The sequence below is a fragment of the Grampus griseus genome (genome assembly GCF_964374135.1).
Source record: "Grampus griseus genome assembly, chromosome: 16".
Classification (NCBI taxonomy): Eukaryota; Metazoa; Chordata; class Mammalia; order Artiodactyla; family Delphinidae; genus Grampus; species Grampus griseus.
Window position 1 is genome coordinate 73,046,302 of NC_139010.1, and position 19,989 is coordinate 73,066,290.

Sequence of the window (19,989 nt, forward strand, 5' to 3'; positions counted from 1 at the left end):
AACTTTTACAGTTGGTGGCATCGTATCACACTTTTGAAGAGCCCTTTCCCATTTGCCCTAAGTGGTTTTGTGTATGTGTGGGGCGGTGGAGGGATGTTGAAATGACACCCTTTACCATTCAGTAGGAAGACTTCTCTTCACCTCCCATTTCAGCCTCTTGTGACATCCCTGATCTCCATGCTGCCTGGGGTTCCCTGAACCTTTTCAGTTCAGTTTCTCTAAAGAAACCTTCTCCTGCTAGGTGAACCACTGAGGGCTGGGGGGTCCAACCGCTCTCTTTCTGGTTGACAGCCTCCGCCCTCAGCCTTATGTTCACAGTACCTGGAGCCTTCAGTTCCTTAATTTTCTGGGTTCTGAGGCACAGAGGTCTTGCTGCTTCTGCCTGCTCCGTGAGCAGGTGGAAGGTTCCAGTGCTCTGGGCTGTGTCCCTCTCTGCTCTCCCTCCCCTTGCTCCTCCCTCTCGTTGCTTTTTCCCCTTTCATTTTGCCTTTCCTTGGGCAGACAGGGGGAGGGTCTATAGTTTTCTTTTATTCCTTTACTAAAATTTAAATGGAATTTAGAGTGGGAATAGAGAAAAGCTCGTAGATTCAGTCTGCCCTGTTTAACTGGAAAGCCATCATTCCTTCTGCTCTGATTGCCTTTTATTCCATGTTAAGGTTATACCATACCTTTGGTATATACCATATACCTTTTTCTACCAGTCCTTATTGCTGGACATCTAGGTCCATTCCAGTTTTGCCATCAGAAACCATACTGCAGTGAAATATCCTTTCCACGTATTCTGCGCATGTTTGGAAGTACATATATCTGTAGGGCAAATTCCTAAACTTAAACTGGCATTTTGATATTTGGTAGCATTGCATTAACACGGGTATTATCAATCTTTTCCAATCGAGTGTGTGAGAAAGGGGGTCTCTTTTTTTTTACATCTTTATTGGGGTATAATTGCTTTACAATGGTGTGTTAGTTTCTGCTTTACAACAAAGTGAATCAGTTATACATATACATATGTTCCCCTGTCTCTTCCCTCTTGCGTCTCCCTCCCTCCCACCCTCCCTATCCCACCCCTCTAGGTGGTCACAAACCACCGAGCTGATCTCCCTGTGCCATGCGGCTGCTTCCCACTAGCTATCTGTTTTACGTTTGGTCGTGTATATATGTCCATGCCACTCTCTCTCTTTGTCACAGTTTACCCTTCCCCCTCCCCGTGTCCTCAAGTCCATGCTGTAGTAGGTCTGTGTCTTTATTCCCGTCCTAGCCCTAGGCTCTTCGTGACATTTTTTTTTCTTAGATTCCATATATGTGTTAGCATATGGTATTTTTTTTTTCTCCTTCTGACTGACTTCACTCTGTATGACAGACTCCAGGTCCATCCACCTCACTACAGATAACTCAATTTTGTTTCTTTTTATGGCAGAGTAATATTCCATTGCATATATGTGCCACATTTTCTTTACCCATTCATCTGTTATGGACACTTAGGTTGCTTCCGTGTCCTGGCTATTGTAAACAGAGCTGCATTGAACATTTTGGTACATGACTTTTGTGTGTGTGTGTGTGTGTGTGTGTGTGTGTGTGTGTGTGTGTGTGTGTGTGTGTGTGTGTGTGTGTGTGTGTGTGTGTGTGGTACGCGGGCCTCTCACTGTCGTGGCCTCTCCCGTTGTGGAGCACAGGCTTCGGACGCGCAGGCTCAGCGGCCATGGCTCACAGGCCCAGCCGCTCCGTGGCATGTGGGATCCTCCTGGACTGGGGCACGAACCTGCGTCCCCTGCATCGGCAGGCGGACTCTCAACCACTGCGCCACCAGGGAAGCCCCTATTTGTAGTTTTTTAAGGAACCTCCATACTGTTCTCCATAGTGGCTGTATCAATTTACATTCCCACCAACAGTGCAAGAGGGTTCCCTTTTCTCCACACCCTCTCCAGCATTTATTGTTTCTAGATTGTTTGATGATGGCCATTCTGACTGGTGTGAGATGATATCTCATTGTAGTTTTGATTTGCATTTCTCTAATGATTAATGATGTTGAGCATTCTTTCATGTGTTTGTTGGCAGTCTGTATGGGGTCTCATTTTGATTTAGTTTTACAAATTCTTTGTGAGTGAAATTGAGCACCTTTGCATATGTTTATTATCCATATCTATTCCGTTTACTGTGAACTTCTTATTAATATCCTTTACCCATTTTTTCTATTGAGTTTTGTCCTTTTTTAAAAATTGATTTTAAGTGTTCTTTGTATGTTATTAATCCTTTATCAGATGTTTTGCAAATATTGCCCTTTGTTGTGTGTCTTTTGACTTTATAGGTGGGATTTTATTTTATTTTATTTTAAATTTTTTAAATTTTTTACCACTCGGAACATTTAAAATGCTCTGAGTCAGATTTAGCAAGCTTCCCCTTTACGTCATTGTCTTTTCAATTCAGGCTCAGGAAGGCCTTTCCTATGCCAAGATTATTTTTTCACTATGTTTTCCTCCAGTAAATTTGTGATTTATTTTTTACATTAAACTCTTGGATTTACATGGAATTCATTTTGCTGTAAGGTGTGTGATAGGGATCTGGTGTTACTGTTTTCTTTATGGCTGGCCAGCCCTACAGCCAGGAACCCTAGGAGTCCATCTGGTATTTCCCACGTCTGTCATGCTGGAAATGACTGTGTGTTCTTGGGTCTGTTTCTGGATTTCTCTCTTATGTTCCGTTTGTCTGCTTGTATTCCTGTGTCAATACCCTCCTATTTAATTAGCTTGAGAATACTGCTTAGTACACGGAAGGCTAGTCCCCGCACACACACATTTCTTTAAGAATTTATCAACTGTCCTTCCTAGGGGTTTATTTTCTTTTCATAGTTCTTGCACCTTACACACTGACATCTTCAGATGGAGACTCTCAGTTCTGAATAAGCCCACTTGTTAGTGCTCCCAACCTTCCTCAGGTGAACTTGCATTCCCTTTGCAGAGGCATCCTGGCAGATGCTGCCTCCTGGTTTGGGCTGGTCCCTGATCTTCCGGCCTCACTCCAATTGGCCTGGCCTGAGCACTAGTCCCTTTGGGTTCTGCACTGAATTTCTGTGTTCGTTCATTTAAAAAAACTCCAAAATCCTTCATTAAAAAGCCCCAAATGGTTGGAGGTCGGGCCAGATGTGGAAGGACTGCTAAAGGGTGTGAGGTTTCTTTTTGGGGGTGATGAAAGCGTTCTGGAGTTAAGTCATGGTGATGGTTGCACAGCCCTGTGAATATACTAAAACCCAGTGAACTGTGCACTTTAAAATGGTGAATTGCATGGTTTGGGGATTATGCCGCAAAACCAAACCAAACCAGGCCCCCAACAACGAATCATTCAGTGAAGCAGGAAAGATTCTGGGAGGTAAACTAAGGCTAGTTCTTAGCAGGAATTTCGCTCTGAACTTCCTGGCCATGGAGAGAGCAGAGGAAACCCAAAGGCTCTCAAAGGTTCTAAGGAGAGCTCACCACTTTGCAGGAGGGGTGGACTTTTTCTGTCCTCGAGTTAGCGAATAGCAGCTTTGCAAAAGATGAGGAGACATTCTTCGTGTCTCGGCGCTGGTACCGGCGGATGACACCACGGGAGCTGTTTTTCTAGGGCTCTTTCCCTCTGTGCCTGTGCTGATCGGCGCCTTCAGGTCTCCTCAGGAGGCTCCCTGTGTCGGTGGCGCGTGGCTGTGAGTGGAGCTCCCATGTTGGCTTTGCACGTGCTCCTGGGCAGAGACGCTTTCCTGGTGTTTCTGTTTTCTCCGCTTAACTGACTTATCACCCTAATTGAACACGTCCTGGCCACGTGCAGCGCTCTCCAGCTGCTTTGCCCTATTCTTCTCCAGACACAGCCCGAGGCTTTCTGTAGAAAGTCTTTCACGTCAGTCAGGGACCCAGGCCATCCGGGTTAGACAGCAGGCCGCAGGCTGCCTAGATTTCATCAGGAGGTCCTCTTGTGGGGCTTATCACCCCGGCCAGATGTTCCCCCGACCCTGTACCTTTCCACCAGTGAGATGGCTCCTTCCTCGTCTCAGAGCTAGACTTGGGTTTCCTCAAGAGAATCAGATTTCTGTTCCCGTTTGCAGTGTCATCTCCAGTGAGGGGAAGCTCTCCTCTTAGGTGGGCCTTGCCACCTCGCGGCCCCCTCTCCTGAGCGCCTCAGGCCCCTCCGAGCCTGGGTGAGAAGGCCCCTGGGTGGGCCTGTCCCCGAGGCGAGGACCCAGCTCTAGGAGGTGGCACAGGACTTCCCCGGAGGCCCGGGCAGCTCAGCCCCTCCCTGTGTGAGCTCTCTCCAGCCCAGTGTGGAAACGGAAGCCGTTCTACCTTTTGCTTCTCTGATTGTTTCTGGAGAAAGACTGTAAGATTTGAAGTAAAGCAGAACAGTCTTATGAGCTGCGTAGGGGACGCACGATTGTTCTTGTTGAACGCGGTGTTTTGGGCCGTCATTGTGGGGGAGGTAAAGACGCGGCCATCCCTACTCCAGAGGCTCCCTTGCAAGCCCGTCCCTCAGACTCCTTGTGCTGCCACTGGGGCGTGGCCCTGGGTTTGGGTTGGTGGAGAGAGAATCATCATGGCGTCTCTTTACCTCAAGTCCTGGGTCAGATGACTTCTCCCTGACACCCTGAGGCTTAGGGCATCAAAAAGTTCATGTTCATGGTGAGGGCTGTGACCCCAAAAGGGAAGCATAGGCTCTGAGGGGCAGGCCCCAGACAAGGGTGGAAACAGACTTTTTCTTCTGGTTCTTTAACGAGGTGTGGTGGTGCAGTGTGGGATGGAGGGAAGGACACTGGCCTGCTGGTGGGGGACCACACTGCTCCCAGCCAGCTGTGACCCCAGGCATGCCCCGTGCCAGCCTGGCTGGGTGGCAAAGACAAGATGATGGCCAACCTCCTGTGGTTCTGGGATGTGATGACTTCAACCTCCCGAGCCTCCCTCTGGAGAGTCCAGATGGGACCACTGCCCCATTCTGGTTCCTAGCTGAGCCCTTGGGGACGACAGGGATGGGTCACCCGGAGCTCGGAAGAAGGCCGAGGCTTCATTCTCACGGTCACTTTGGGGCTGCGTGTCCAGGATCAGCTCTCTGTGGACTTTGTGATGGTCCAGGCCTCTCCCTCGTGTGCAGGTCAAGCCTGTGGTCAAAGCCAGACTTTCCATAAAGGCACCAGGGGCAGGTGGGTGGTCCCTCTTGGTTAAACGTTCTTGTATGAGCAGAGGCGAGTGAGCAGGCACCGGCACCCCAGGGGAAGAGAAGGGGTCGCGCGTGGCCCAGCCCCAGTCAACACTTGTCATGCGGCTGGGGAAAGGCCTAGAGGGAAGTCTTGTTGTGTTTGCCGGTGATACAAATTTGGGAAGGATAAAGATGTCCAATTAGTCGCAGATTCAAAAAAATCTCCACAGGCACAAATGAAGGCCTGAAAGGAACCTGGGGGGATCCTCTGGTGAGAGTGTGAAGCCCTGCCGAAGGCTGGAAAGCACCCCAGGAAAGCGAGGTCGGGGCCCTGGAGGAAGCGCAGGTCTCTGCGCGGCAAGCCCGGTGAGCGCATGCGCCGCTGGGGCTCCACAGACTCTCGCTGTGCGGCTGCCCCAGAGGGGCGCGGCCGAGGGGCCGGACCTCAGAAGAGGCTTGTAGGATTCCTTCAGCCCTTCTTTTTTTCCTCAGATGCTAGTGGTCCTGTGCTGTGTGCCCATCGTGGGCTGGGGCAGTTCTGGGAACCAGGTTTCAAGGTCGAGAATAACGTAAACTTGTACAGAGGGGGCCGCAGTAGGCGCCCTGCTGCTGGGGAACAACCCAGGGCCTGAGGCCGTGTTTCCTCGAGAAAGCTGAGTGGCAAGAGGGATGCCTCTCACTCTTCCCACGCGCCGGCGGGGGGCTAGGGGAGGGGGTTGAGCCAGCTTCTCCTGGCTCTGGGATGTGAACCAGGGCCGGCAGGTGGAGGTGGTGGGAGGCTTAGGGCTGGTGTTAGGATGCTGCCCTGTAGTAGGAGGTGCCCCTGAAGCGCCGTCTGGAAGAGTAGTGGGGTCCCGGCCCCAGGTTTCCGAGCAGAGCTAGACGGCCCCCTCCTGGGACCCCGTTCCTCCCCGAGGCACACTGAGGTTTCTTTGAGTTCTGAGAGGCAGGTTCTGTGGATTGTGTGAGGTGGTGGAGGTCCTGGCGAGGCAGACGATGCTGAGGCTGTGTCAGAACAGGAAAAGGGAACTTGGAACCTGAGCTCCAAAGCGTGCCTGGCCCCGTCCGCAGCTTGAAAGTCAAGAAAGGAGGACTCTGGGCCCCCGACCACACCCTGCCTGTTGCCCCGTGGAGTAAGTCCATGCTGGACCAACGGGGGTGCCTTCAGGGGATGGCCTTGAGTACTTCCAGCTCTGTGAAGTGAACGTCCTCATGCAGGGTCTTTCCTCTAAATGGTCAGCGTGTTCTGAGCGCCTCCTGTGTGCCACCGTGGAGTTGGGCTGCCGGGAGACAGATGAAGGGGTCCCTGCCCGCGGGAGCTTACCGCAGTTTGGGGAAGGTCAGCAGGCTGGGGTGAATGGTGAGTGGGGCTGTGTGGAGTGACAGGGCACAGGGTCAGGCTTGCGCACGTTGCCACGTGACCTTCAAAGCCTGCCCGTGAGGTGTGTGCAGTAGGAGCTGTCACCGTCTCTTGGGCTCTGAGGGGTTCAAGTGACCCACTTAATTAAGCCTTGGGTGGTAAGTTTCCAGCTGAAATGAACACCTTGTTTCATGCCTCCTAATCCCATGCTTTGGGCTTGAGAATCGGGAAGTGGGTGTTTGCTGTCTGAGAGTACAGCTGACCCTTGAACAACTCGGGGGTTAGAGGTGCAGACCCTCTGCACGGATGAAAATCCACTGTAATTTACAGTCGGCCCTCCGTGTCTGTGGTTCCTCTGTAGCTGCTGTTCCCCATCTGTGGATTCAACCAACCATGGAGCGTGTAATACTGTAGTATTTACTATTGAAAAAAAATCTGCGTACAAATGAACCCGTGCAGTTCAAACTCATGTTGTTCAAGGGTCAACTGTATCTGCTGTCCGTGGAAAATAACATACGCTGGCTTCCGAGTCACATGCGTGAGCTCAGCACCCCACTCGCTTCAGAAAGATGTAGCTTGTCTGGGGCTTGCCCTGAGCCGGCCTGCATCCCTGCTTTGAAGTTTTGGCTTCAGAGATGGTTTTCATGCTTCACTCTGGGAGTCAGGAGTCACCGGCAAGCCATTCTGGCCACAAAAGATGACCACGTAGACATTTACTTATTTATTTTTCTGGCATGGAAAGATGTTCATGAAGGTTATTGAGAAAAGCAGGATGTAGGTCCATAGGTATCATCCCAGATTTTTTTGAAAAACAAAAAACCTAAATCCTGTGTACACACACTTATTTACGTATGTAAAACTTACAAGGGAAAACTGTGGCGATTATGTGAGTGAAGGGGTGTGGGACAATTTTAATGTTTTTTTGCCCTCATCTTAATGTTCCTCGATTTTGTCAATGCCCATGTCTTTCTCCTGTTGTACAAATCATGAAGGGGGTGTGGGGAACAGAAGCAGATGCCACCACTGCTCGCTGCCCATGCCGGGAGCTGTTGGTGTCATCTCCGGGTAAAGTGCGCCAGCAGGCAGAGGTGGAGGCGAGATGAAGCTGATGATAGAGGGAGGAATCTCATTTCTGGAGCGTCTCGGCAGCTTTGGGTGGCCGGATAAGCCGCGTGGGGCCCAGATGGGCTCTGGCAGCCGCCGGATATTAGCTGCTTGGGTGCAGGCCCCAGGGCTTCATTTCATCAGCTCTAATCTCTAATCACCAGCGCGGTGTCTCACAATGATTAGTTTTTCTCACATGTGACTGATATCAGTACCGATAAGGTGTCCTTTTCATACATTTGCAGGCGTTGCTTTCTTACCAGCTAGTATTTCTTATCTCATTGGAACCAATATTTTTGGGATCCTTGCGCACAAGATGGGGAGGTAAGATGAAATGAGACAACACTCACTCTGTTATAATAATGTAGTTCTTTAAAAAAAAATTCCAAGTGTTTCTGCCTTCACGATTACAACTTATTGTTCTGAGTTCCATTGAAAACTTGGATGGGGGCGGAAATCACGTATTGATGGTGCTTTTTTGTTTTTTGACAGGTGGCTTTGTGCCCTTCTAGGAATGATAATTGTTGGATTCAGCATTTTATGTGTGAGTGAAAGATGACATTTGGCAAGTGGAAATAATCTGTGAATGAAACTTTTGCTTTGGGCAAGAATGACCAAGAAATATTTTATAGCAATTTGAAGTTTGTTGACTGAGTTTTATTACATCTTCCATTTTCTTCTCATCATTTTTTGTTGTTGTTGTTTGTGATACGGGGGCCTCTCACTGTTGTGGCCTCTCCCATTGCGGAGCACAGGCTCCAGATGCGCAGGCTCAGCGGCCATGGCTCACGGGCCTAGCCGCTCCGCGACATGTGGGATCTTCCCGGACCGGGGCACGAACCCGTGTCCCCTGCATTGGCAGGAGGACTCTCAACCACTGCGCCACCAGGGAAGCCCTCTCATCATTTTTTATCATCTTAAAAATTTTGGACAAGACTCTCCAAAGGGTTTATTTTTACTTCATGTTGGTTGGAAATTATTTAGAATGTTTTATTACATAGTTTTTATTTCACTTTGTAGCCCGCTCCCCAACAACTTAAACATCGCTGTGTCTTAAACACTTTAGGGCAGCTAGCCAGAAACAATAGCAGGATGTTTTTCTAGAATAAAACATCTTCTACTAAAGGCCAGTATCTATCCCAAATGAGACCTTATGGTTCTTTTCAAAAATGGTGTATGGACGAGGCTGAACTTTCACATATGGCAGTGAACTAGCTTTTCGTGGTGGTCACAAAACCCATTTCAACTCCAACTGTTAACGATTTGGAGGGTCTACTTCTGCCCAAACCTCATCCTGCTTCTCCTCCTACTTGCTCCAGGAGGGAACACGCATAACAGGCCAAAGAAATCATATCTTTAAGACTTTCCAAGATGATTTAGAGTTGGATAGCATGTTATTTTATTTATTTATTTTTTAATAAATTTATTTATTTTATTTTATTTATTTTTGGCTGTGTTGGGTCTTCGTTGCTGCGTGTGGGCTTTTCTCTAGTTGTGGAGAGTGGCGGCTACTCTTTGTTGCAGTGCTCAGGCATCTCATTGCAGTGGCTTCTCTTGTGATGGAGCACGGACTCTAGGCGCGTGGGCTTCAGTAGTTGTGGCATGTGGGCTCAGTAGTTGTGGCTTGCGGGCTCTAGAGCGCAGGCTCAGTACCTGTGGCGCACGGGCTTAGTTGTTCCGCAGCATGTGGGATGTTCCCGGACTAGGACTCGAACCCCTGTCTCCTGCATTGGCAGGCGGATTCTTAACCACTGTGCCATCAGGGAAGCCCCAGCATGTTATTTTAGCGTAACATTTATTTTCTCTTACAGATTCCTCTTGCAAAAAACATTTATGGACTCATAGCTCCCAACTTTGGAGTTGGTTTTGCAATTGGTAAGTCACACGAGTCTTTTACCTAAATTTAAAACTTTGTTTTCCCATTACTAAGACAGAGTTCCTCTTACTTGGGCAGACTATAGCTACTCAATCTAAAATATCTAGAAGTTTGACAGGAGGCTGTGGGCAGCTTAGCTCATGTACGGCTTGTAGATCGTCCATAGAAAGGTACTGGCTTCCATGTACTAGTCATTTATTTCCTGAAAACCGGGCATATAAAAGCCTGCTATTTACAGAAGCAAAGCGACACTCCACTGCTGAGCTTGGGCAAACAGGAGAGCTGCTTCCTCAGAATCCATTTGTTTGGGCTCATATCTGTGCACAGACCTTCTCATATGAGGCTGGGGGACAAAGAGACTTCACGTGTATTTTTTGTATAAGGTTTGGTACAGAAAAGGTAGACTGATGTATTGATGACCAGCTGTACTGCAGGAATTTTCACAGGCAAAGGGGTTGAGTCTTTGCAGTAATGTGAGGAACAGTAAGTAATACATTAGGGAAAAACTTGTTAATATTTTGGATAAATAGCATATGCTTTTTGTTTCTCATTTATAATATACACATTGATCATGATAAAAGTAAAGGTAAATCTGTCACAGGGTAAAGGCAGGAGTTGACTCTTTGGTACAGTAGAAAGGGTGGAGCCTTTGTGGACCCCTTAGACCAGGTTAGGTTCTCCTAGCTTGTATGTATGTGTATACATAACCTCTCCCAGTGCCTTTATAGCCTCAATCACAGTCGTAATTTATTTTCCAACTCTTTGTTCCTTTTGTTCTCCCCTGTGTCCCAGCAACTTGCACATGTTAGGTGATCAGCAAATACTAGTTGAATGAAAGAAATGTCCCTTACCCTCCTGCCCCTGGTGGGTGTTCGGGTAAGGGGTCTGTCATTTGAATGCCCTGCTGGGCATGTTCACAGCCCTCACCTCATTCAGCCAGTCATTATCGATGGGGAGACTGACGTTCAGAGAGAGAAGGCATGACAGTGCTCACCCAGCCAGGGATTTGGGGCCAGAACTCTGAATATATGTGTGTTTCCTTTATGCTTCCTGTCCCCGACTATTCAAGAGACCAGAGATTCTAATACAGGTCTTGGAGGTGGTGGTGGCGGTTTTGGTTTTTTTAGGCAACTAAATGAGCAAAGCTCTTTCGATTTTAATTTCCTGGGTAGGGCAGGATGATCCCTCAGACTCCTTCCTGTTCTGGTTCCTTGTGATTCTCCCTAATACTTTCCAACTTTAACTCTCATAATCTAAGTGTGAGGCCACAGTGTGGATGGGGAGGGAGCTGAGTGAGGCATGTAGGTTTGCCCACTCTTTGAGGGCAAAGGACGAGTGGACCAGAAAATAGTGAATCAGGAAAACACCCACAGGAAGCAGGCTTGGGGTCCACACAGCCAGTAACCAGCATCCCTCTGGATCTGAAGAATGGCAGGTGAGTCACCAGAGGACTGGGCGCTGTCCACCAGACAGCGGAGGGCAAGGGTGAGGCAAGGTGGAGAACAGCAGATGGTGGTCTGGGTTCCAGTCTCAGCCTCAAGCGCCTTCAGTCTGTCTTCAGCCAAAGGTATGTTGCAGGGAGTTTGCCTCAAGACTTGCAGGTAGCAGTGAGAGATCTTGGCAGGGTCGTGAGTTTAGGACACGGTCCCTGACATTCAGCTCATTATTGGTTTCCATCAGTTTTCTATAGACTGTGTTCCCTGACTGTCCACAGGCATGGTGGATTCGTCAATGATGCCCATCATGGGCTACCTGGTTGACCTGCGGCACGTGTCCGTCTATGGGAGCGTGTATGCCATTGCCGATGTAGCATTTTGTATGGGATATGCTATAGGTAAGGACATTGGCTTTCAAAACAACCTTTTTCTCAGTGCATGATTGATAATGCCTACTGAAAATTATTTAAACCTTTGCATCTTTCTGCCTACAAGACATTTAGAGAGAGCTTTATCTAATTCTCTGTTTCCTGAAAGGTCCTTCCGCTGGTGGGGCTATCGCAAAGTCAATTGGATTTCCATGGCTCATGACAATTATTGGAATAATTGATATTCTTTTTGCTCCTCTCTGCTTTTTTCTCCGAAGTCCACCTGCCAAGGAAGAAAAAATGGTAAGCAAATTTTGGGATGCAATGAAGTATTTCTGGATAATTTTAGCATGGTCTCCTGGATAGTGTCTTATGGCTTAGTTCTAAAATATATTTCTGCTCCTTTTGAACAGAACTCCCCAAATGTAAATGGTAAGAGTTCCCTTTTAGTTTATACCACATAGGGCAGCTACTTGTTTTACTGTATCAAACATTATGTTTATATATTTTGAAGAATGAAATTATTTTTGTACATAGATTAGCAGTCAATATAGCTCTTTTCATCAACCAAATATAAACAGGGATTGTTCAATTTAATTTTCTAAGGTTCTTGAAAGTCTTGAAGATAACTTTTTTGCCTCTTGTGCTTCTAAGATCAGCCATTTTTGGTACTGTTTGCTTTTCTCCTAACCCTTACAGCTTTCAGTAATAGTGTCTTAGTCCTTACTGCATAAGATTCAGGAGATGGTTTTCATGTAGGTAACAGACGCTTATGGAAAAATATTGTTTATGCACCTTTGGGCGCATGTTAGCATGTATGTATAACGTTTAAGTTCGTAATTTCATGACCAGAATCGTAGTTATAGGCAAGATGTAGTATTGAGTGTTAAGTGTTCCTTTTCTGAATAAATTCAAACTTATTGATTCTAAATTTGAATCTTGAAATGCATGGGTCATTTGACCGTTTCTGATAAGCGTTGAGACCTGGTTTGGTGCCGCTGCTGCTGCTTTTTTTAAAACATCAAATGGTGATAGACACTCGTCTAGTTGAAAGATGAGGGCCTTAGGTTAAAGGTGAATGAGAGAAACAAGGCTGGGGGAGATGGTATTTGGCATTTAGGAATGGGTGTGAGGTTCCCTTGCTGCTGTTCCTAGGGAGTACGTCAGAAGTTCTCTCTGATGTTTGACCTGAAATGGGTTTTAAGGCTTTGGCATTTCTTGACTGCCCTTTTACGTGATTATCCCTAAAGTGGATTTAAAGAGAGACACAGACCCTGAAGTTAGGTTGTGTGCAGTCTTTGTTTTGGGCACTTTCTGTATTTATTAATATGTGCAGTATATTTAAAAAATATGTCCAGCACTGAGCACTGGTCTTGTGCCCTTTACTCGATAGGATTTAAGTAGGTGATTTTGAATTACTCTCGAGCCATTTGACTCTTCCTCTTTGCCTGTGCTTGCCAGCTCCGAACAGCCACAGCCGTAGCACTATGTCGTATCTCTCTTGGGGCACTTCCTGTTTTCCAGCCTGGTTGTCTAAGTTTCCTGTCTACCTTTGTTTGTCCGACCCCAACTCAGTACCTTGGCCTCAATCAGGGTCAGAAAATTCTCTGTGCAACCACAGAAAACAACGCTTGTCCTGTTGCCACTGTATCAATCTGATTAAGGCCGAATGAAGATTACTCCTAACCCTATTTGACGAAAAAAAAAATCACCTACAAATGCTCCTGTCATCCAAGAGACTGTTTAAGACTCGGGAGACAGTGCAGGGCCAGCACGGGCAGCCCTGGAGCCGAGCTGTCTGTCCCATGGGAAGACATAGCCTCAACCTCACACAGTGGTTGTGAGGATTAAATGAAAGAATACCAGTGGAGTGCGACCCCGGAGTCTGCACACAGTAAATGCTCAGTAAATTGTCACGCGTTCCCATCTCACTCCACTCTCCTTTCTTGCTCTCACCTAACCCTGACTTACTCTGTCAGCCCAGCAGTACCCCAGTTTCCTCCCTCTCTTCCTCTCTGAGATGAGAGCCTCCTTTTACTCTCAGAGCCCAGGGCTGCCCAGTGGACTTCCCTCGCCGAGCAGCAGACGTTAGTGGCCGTTGTGTTATCTGTTCGTTGGCAGCAGTGTGAGGGCTTATCTGAGGTCTTGGAGGAAGTGGATGAGGTCAGGGGACCAGGGAGGGTGAGCTTGCCCTGCCAGCCCCCACTCTGGGGTCCCCATGTGATGGGCGGAAGTCAGGCCTCAGTGCTTCTTCCCACATTTAAACTAAGGCTTTAGTTCATTTAAAAAGAAGAGTGCTGAAGGAAGTGGAAGACACGATTCTGAAAGGCAAAGCAACAAGAATGACAGGCTTCCAGAAGCCACTTCCACTGTAAAATGTCAAAATCCTTAATAAGTGCCCGGCAAGATGAATCATTACAAACTTGAGAGAATGCGCCATCTGCCTGCCCATAATTGATGCTCATAATTGAAGGCATCGTGTCGGACGCCATTTGACTGTCATAATGGCAGCATGCGAAGGTGGCAGCTACTCACTGTGCAGGCAGAGCAGGAAAGAACCAGGTGGAAACCAATAGCGCCGGATGATGAGGGGAGTGAGGGCAGGAAGCAGTGTGTGCCGTGGTGGAAGGACGATCGATTACTGCCCACTTGAGAAAATCCAATACACACAAGTGCTGGCATTCAGGATCAGCAGTTACCAAATGCAGGGGACCTGAGAGCCAGAAGAAGGTATACAAACCTTGGCCAATCATTCTTTCATTAGTAAGCATTCTGATTAAGTGGTGTTTGGACTTAAGCTAGAAATGGAAAATTCTAGTGCTATTTTATGGATCCTATAAGTTATCCAGTCATGAGCCAGTTTGTGAGCACTTGAGTTTTTCTTCCATTTGGTTTATTGGATTTCTGCTTTTTTTTCTTTTCTTAAATAATGAGTGTTATCAATACAGGCAGAGAAAAAAGCCTGTTACTCCAGTTCCTCTGCAAGTATAAGAAACACCAACTCTGTCATTTAGGAAACTGTGTTCCAGTTATAAGACAATTGCTTACAGCCTCTAACTGTCAGAATTCCCAGTGAGGAGGAAAGCTGTGTTCTGGAATGGAGTTTTATCTTTTCAGGTTGAATTATTTTTAAAGATAGGGCACATTTCTTAGGTCTTACTCTTGAAGTTTCTAATTGTTGCCCAGACAGGAAAGTAGGTGGTTTGAGGACTGCAGCTTTCTTTTACTGGGTGACCCTGATGCAAAACCATCACTTTTTTTTTTAAAAGATGTGGTAAATAATTTTTTTTTTTTTGCGGTACGCGGGCCTCTCACTGCTGTGGCCTCTCCCGTTGTGGAGCACAGGCTCCGGAGGCGCAGGCTCAGCGGCCATGGCTCATGGGCCCAGCCGCTCCGCGGCATGTGGGATCTTCCCAGACCGGGGCACAAACCTGCGTCCCCTGCATCGGCAGGCAGCCTCTCAACCACTGCGCCACCAGGGAAGCCCCCAATAAATCTTTTTTTTTTTTTTCGCGGTACGTGGGCCTCTCACTGCTGCGGCCTCTCCCGTTGCGGAGCACAGGCTCCAGACGCGCAGGCTCAGCGGCCATGGCTCACAGGTCCAGCCGCTCCGCGGCATGTGGGCTCTTCCCGGACCGGGGCACAAACCTGTGTCCCCTGCATTGGCAGGCGGACTCTCAACCACTGCACCACCAGGGAAGCCCTAATGCTTTTACTTTTTCACTGTCCCAGCTTTGTATTTGTGTTATTTTTACACCTCACTTGGTCCAGCATGTTTTACCAGTTTGGAAATTCTGACTCTCCTGTGTCTGATATGAAACCAGGCATTTGGTAGGACCAGGGCTCAACTCTCAGGAACCATGCGTTGCCCTGAATTCAGATGAAAATGCCCTCCCCCCGCCCCCTTTTTTTTTTTTTTTTTACTTTTTCTTCAGTCCAGAGTCAAACACACCTTTTTCCACACAGCAGTGCACGGAGCACTGCTCTGATTACCAGGCTTCTCCCCAGGCCACTCTGCACGCGTCCCCCATGCACTTGACTTACCCACTTGATCTTGTTCATGCCCCTCTTTTCGTGGCACTTTTGGGCTATTAGATGCCATCTGGCTTAATCATGTACAACTTAAAAAAACAACTATGGCACAATAAATCTTTCAAAAGAGGTTCAGAAGCCAGTAAGCTAGGTTTTAAAAGCAACAGATGATCTTTTAAGAAAGAAAACTTCTTAACCTGATATAGGTAGTATCAACAAATGCAGTTTGGTTAATTGATAAATTCTATTTAAGTCTATATGATGCCAGATAACTGGTCTGACTGAACTTCCCTTGCAATGCAGTTTTTTAATTGAGTCCGTATTACATACCCAGTGCTAGGTTCCAGAGGTCCTTACGTCTACATGTACATACCGTTAGGTATAACGGTGGACAACCAAGGGACGGAAGGCAGTTGTGATAAGGTAGAATGATGGCCGTCCTTCCCAAGCCTGCTTCGCTGCCTGTGGGCCTGGGGTCAAGGCCCCTGCCTGGCATCCGGGGCCCTGTAGTCTGGCCCCGGTTGGGCTTTCCCGTGAACATCTCCCTGTGCCTCATCATCAGATAGGGGGTGGAGGGGTTGGTGGGGAGGCAGGCTGTTTTACTTAATGTCTCGTTTGGTAAATAACCTCTGCCACGCTCATTCCCAACTCCCTCGCTGAGAAAATCCTTTCCATCATTCAAGCTTCAAGTCCACCCCCATCGCTTCCACATTGCTTTCCCTGAGCACTTAACCCACAGTGAGCACTCCACCTGCAAACCCTATGGAACCTGTCACTGGTGTGCAGTGAGGTACCTAAGTTGCTGGTAGAGGACCTTAAGGGCACTGACACACACACCTGGTAGGTGCCCAGTAAGCTGCTGTCAGCCATGTGACCCTACTGTGCCCTAGAAAATGCCACGTAAGTCGGGCGGCGTTTCTCGCAGCGCGTTTCTCACCCTCGTGTGAGGGTAGGGACGGGGGATTTCACTTTTAACCTGCCCCCTCAAGTGATTCTTGGGCACATTTCTTTGAGGATCACTAATCCAGAGAGGCAAGACATCGAGCTCTTTGGTGGCTAGACCTTTTGTGTTACGAGCACACACCCACGTGGGGAGAATGGTCCTGGTATACAGTGTCTGTTGCCTCAATTACTTATTTTTAGAAATTGAGCTCTTTATGAAGTCCATGTATCAATTCACTTGGCAAGAAGCACAATCAAAAAAATAGAGTTAAATTTGCAGCTGACAATTTGAGCTGGCAGCCTAACTCAGAGGGTCCTGGAAGGCCTTATTTATTTATTTATTTTTTGCGGTACGCGGGTTTCTCACCGTTGCGCCCTCTCCCCTTGCAGAGCACAGGCTGCGGACGCACAGGCACAGCGGCCACGGCTCACGGGCCCAGCCGCTCCGTGGCATGTGGGATCCTCCCGGACTGGGGCATGAACCCGCATCCCCTGCACCTGCAGGCGGACTCCCAACCACTGGGCCACCAGGGAAGCCCCGGAAGTCCTTATCTTAACATGCCACACAGATCATTTTAGCATTTCTTGGGAAATGATAAATGGGTTAAGCACTTGAGTGGAGACATAGCAGCTTATCAGATCTGTGGGACAAGAACTGGGTGTAGCTAACAAGCGCCAAGATAGGTTGCAACAGGCCAACAGAAGATAAATTTTAATCCAGATAAATGTTGCCATTTAGATTTTCAAACTGCACAGAAAGGCACTGGAGGGAATAGTTTACGTGGAGGAGACTCTGAAAGACGTTCTTGATGAGAGAATTCATTTCAGTTGCAGCTGATGTTGTGCTCTACACTCCTGCTGTCCTGTGGGGCATCGCCAGAGCAGACTTTGGCATAGGCTGCCTGGGCTCGTATCTGCCCCATTTAGCTGTACATCCCTTGGTCAAGTTCTTTAACCTTTGCGCCTACACGGAGGGTTATCAAGCTACCACATAGGGTTATTGTGAAGTTGAGGTATTGCATTGAAAATGCTTAGCACAGTCCTGGCATGATAACCCCCAGCTGTACACTCAGACTACGTGCTTGGTCTGTACACTTTCGTGAGGGATGATGACTACAGTGCGCATCAACTGAGGATGTTTATCAGTTGAGGATCAGTTGACCTTTAAGAAAGTTTTCGGTAACAATAAGGGAGTGCACAAGATTTTTACGTACATGAGAGGAATGTATTTTTTTCTTTTTTTTTTTGCGGTATGCGGGCCTCTCACTGTTGTGGGCTCTCCCGTTGCGGAGCACAGGCTCCGGATGCGCAGGCTCAGCGGCCATGGCTCACGGGTCCAGCCGCTCCGCGGCATGTGGGCTCTTCCCGGACTGGGGTACGAACCCGTGTACCCTGCATCGGCAGGCGGACTCTCAACCACTGCGCCACCAGGGAAGCCCAGGAATGTATTTTTTAGAATACACTTGAGCAAAAGGAGGCCAGCCAGGATTTGGGGAGAGGTCCTTCTGAAATGCCATTTTTAAAAAGATAAGGGCCCTGTGACGCTTAGTCTAGGGAAATCTAAGGGGGCATGGCCGTGGTCTTAAAATATTGTAAGGGCAGGCTGTGAAGACGGCTGGAATCAGAACTTGATCCACAAATAGAAACATGGAGACAGGTTTTAGTCTAGTCTCAGGGATGTTTTTAACACGGGAGCTTGCCTCATTAAGGAGGGAGGACCTCCTTATTAAGTGTTACCACTGTGAAGGTGCATTGGGTGACCTCCAGGATCCCCCCACCCTAATTCAAAGATTCTAAGTATAACCTAAACCTAACCTGCATATCTCTTTCTTCATAGCGTACAGTTTCCTCCAAATCGACTTACGGCTCCTGGCAGGTATAATGGGAATACTGCAGACTGCTGCTGCTGCTTCCTATTGCCTGGACTTTTCAGTTTAGAACGCCAGGCCTTCTAGGGAAGGCACCTGGCAGTTGCACCAAATTACTGGTTGGTTGATAGTGGGTGGTACTATATGTAGTTTTCAAACTACTAATCCTTAGAAACAGGGTAAGACTATCTTCTCTTTATGAAACAGTAAGTTAATATATCTGCACTTTGCTCTCTTTTAGGCTATCCTCATGGATCACAACTGCCCCATTAAAACGAAAATGTATACTCAGAATAATATCCAGTCGTATCCGATAGGTGAGGATGAAGAATCTGAAAGTGACTGAGACCCTCAGAAGTCATCCAAGTATCTAATTGTATAAAACAGTGTTTCCAGTGAAATGACTCATCCAGAACTGTCTTAGTGATACCACTCATCCCTGGTGAAAGAGTAAAACAACCAAAGGTTTTCTTTTCCATGGTTATGATCGATTGCCAACAGCCTTATAAAGAAAAAGCAGCTTTTCTAGGGGTTTGTATAAATAGTGTTGAAAACTTTATTTTATGTATTTGATTTTATTAAATATTATACAATATATTTTGACGAAATAGTGTAAATCTATAAATATTTGAATCCAAATCCAATATAATTTTTTAACTTACATTCACGAACACCTGGGCAAAAAAGTCTTATATATTTTCTGAATATTGGTAATGAGTGTTTAAAGCACGCATTATCTCCGAGACACTTCCAATAATGAGGAACTAGAAGGAAGTCTGAAAAACAGAATCAAGTAAGATGGCATATATGATATAGTGACACTGAATGTTGAGATACTGAACTTGTAATTACAGTTGACCTTGAACAACACAGGGTTTGGGGGTGCCGACAACCCATGCAGTCGAAAACCTGCGTACAACTTTATAGTCAGCCCTTCGTATCCGTGGTTTCACATCTCTGGATTCAGTCAACCACAGACCATGTAGTACTGCAGTCTGTATTTATTGAAAAAAATCTGCATATAAGTGGACCCGTGCAGTTCAAACCGTGTTGTTCAAGGGTCAACTGTACTGTCAATATATTCATGAGTTAAAAGCTAGTTTTCTCAGATGCAGAAGACAAGAACTTGAGCCAGTCATCTTTCGGATTTATCCATGAATCTCAGCAGGCATTAGTTTTCTATGTAATCACCTACCTGGAACCAGATGGTTGTAAATTATATGTTTACATGTCATGTGGTTGGCAACAAACATAAAAGCCAATAAGGGTAAAATAGTAAGTGTTCTGAAAGTAGAGAAAAGCACCCAAAAGTATAGTTATAAACAACTAGAAGCTTTCCCTTTCAGATATATACTTGTCTTACCAGATGACAGAAAATTGAGGATAGATATACCTTACTTATACTGTCAGGGTTGTTTAAGCATGATGAGATATATCAACACCTAACTCAGGTTTTAGAAAAGAAATTTAAAAGGCTAATAGCTGCTGTGATATGAAAAAATCAGACTATAATTATCTTTGAGCTGGAAGTCATCCAAGTGTTTTCTAGGGATCTACTAATTTTGAGTTGTTTGAAACTATTATTTTTTAGACTTCTGAACGTTGTTCACATCAACGTGAAAACAAATTTTACATGAAGATGAAGAAGGAATGAAATTGTCTTGAATCGTGTTAGGAAAACAGGTAAAAATAATAGGGTGGTCAGGGCACACCCCCTTTCACAGGCAGGAAAAAACCCAAACATCTAAAAATGTCTATGTAATACTGTATCACCTAGTGCTGTGTGATGTAGTTTTTCTAAGCATGATGACATTGATGTGCCTTTTCGATGTGATAGCAAGTACTGTGT

At 46.9% G+C, this 19,989-nt stretch overlaps 1 protein-coding gene across 1 annotated transcript in view; it reads left to right on the forward strand.

Moving 5' to 3' along the window:
- SLC18A2 (solute carrier family 18 member A2) overlaps window positions 1-18,486 on the forward strand; it is a gene marked incomplete at both ends in the record, with an annotated part of 35,573 nt that extends 17,087 nt beyond the window's left edge. The window contains 6 exons of the mRNA XM_082674114.1: window positions 7,864-7,942; window positions 8,111-8,162; window positions 9,430-9,493; window positions 11,209-11,328; window positions 11,468-11,601; window positions 18,382-18,486. Of these exons, the coding sequence (XP_082530240.1) occupies window positions 7,864-7,942; window positions 8,111-8,162; window positions 9,430-9,493; window positions 11,209-11,328; window positions 11,468-11,601; window positions 18,382-18,486 (554 nt within the window). The remainder of the gene's footprint in view (window positions 1-7,863; window positions 7,943-8,110; window positions 8,163-9,429; window positions 9,494-11,208; window positions 11,329-11,467; window positions 11,602-18,381) is intronic.
- Window positions 18,487-19,989: the final 1,503 nt, after the last annotated feature.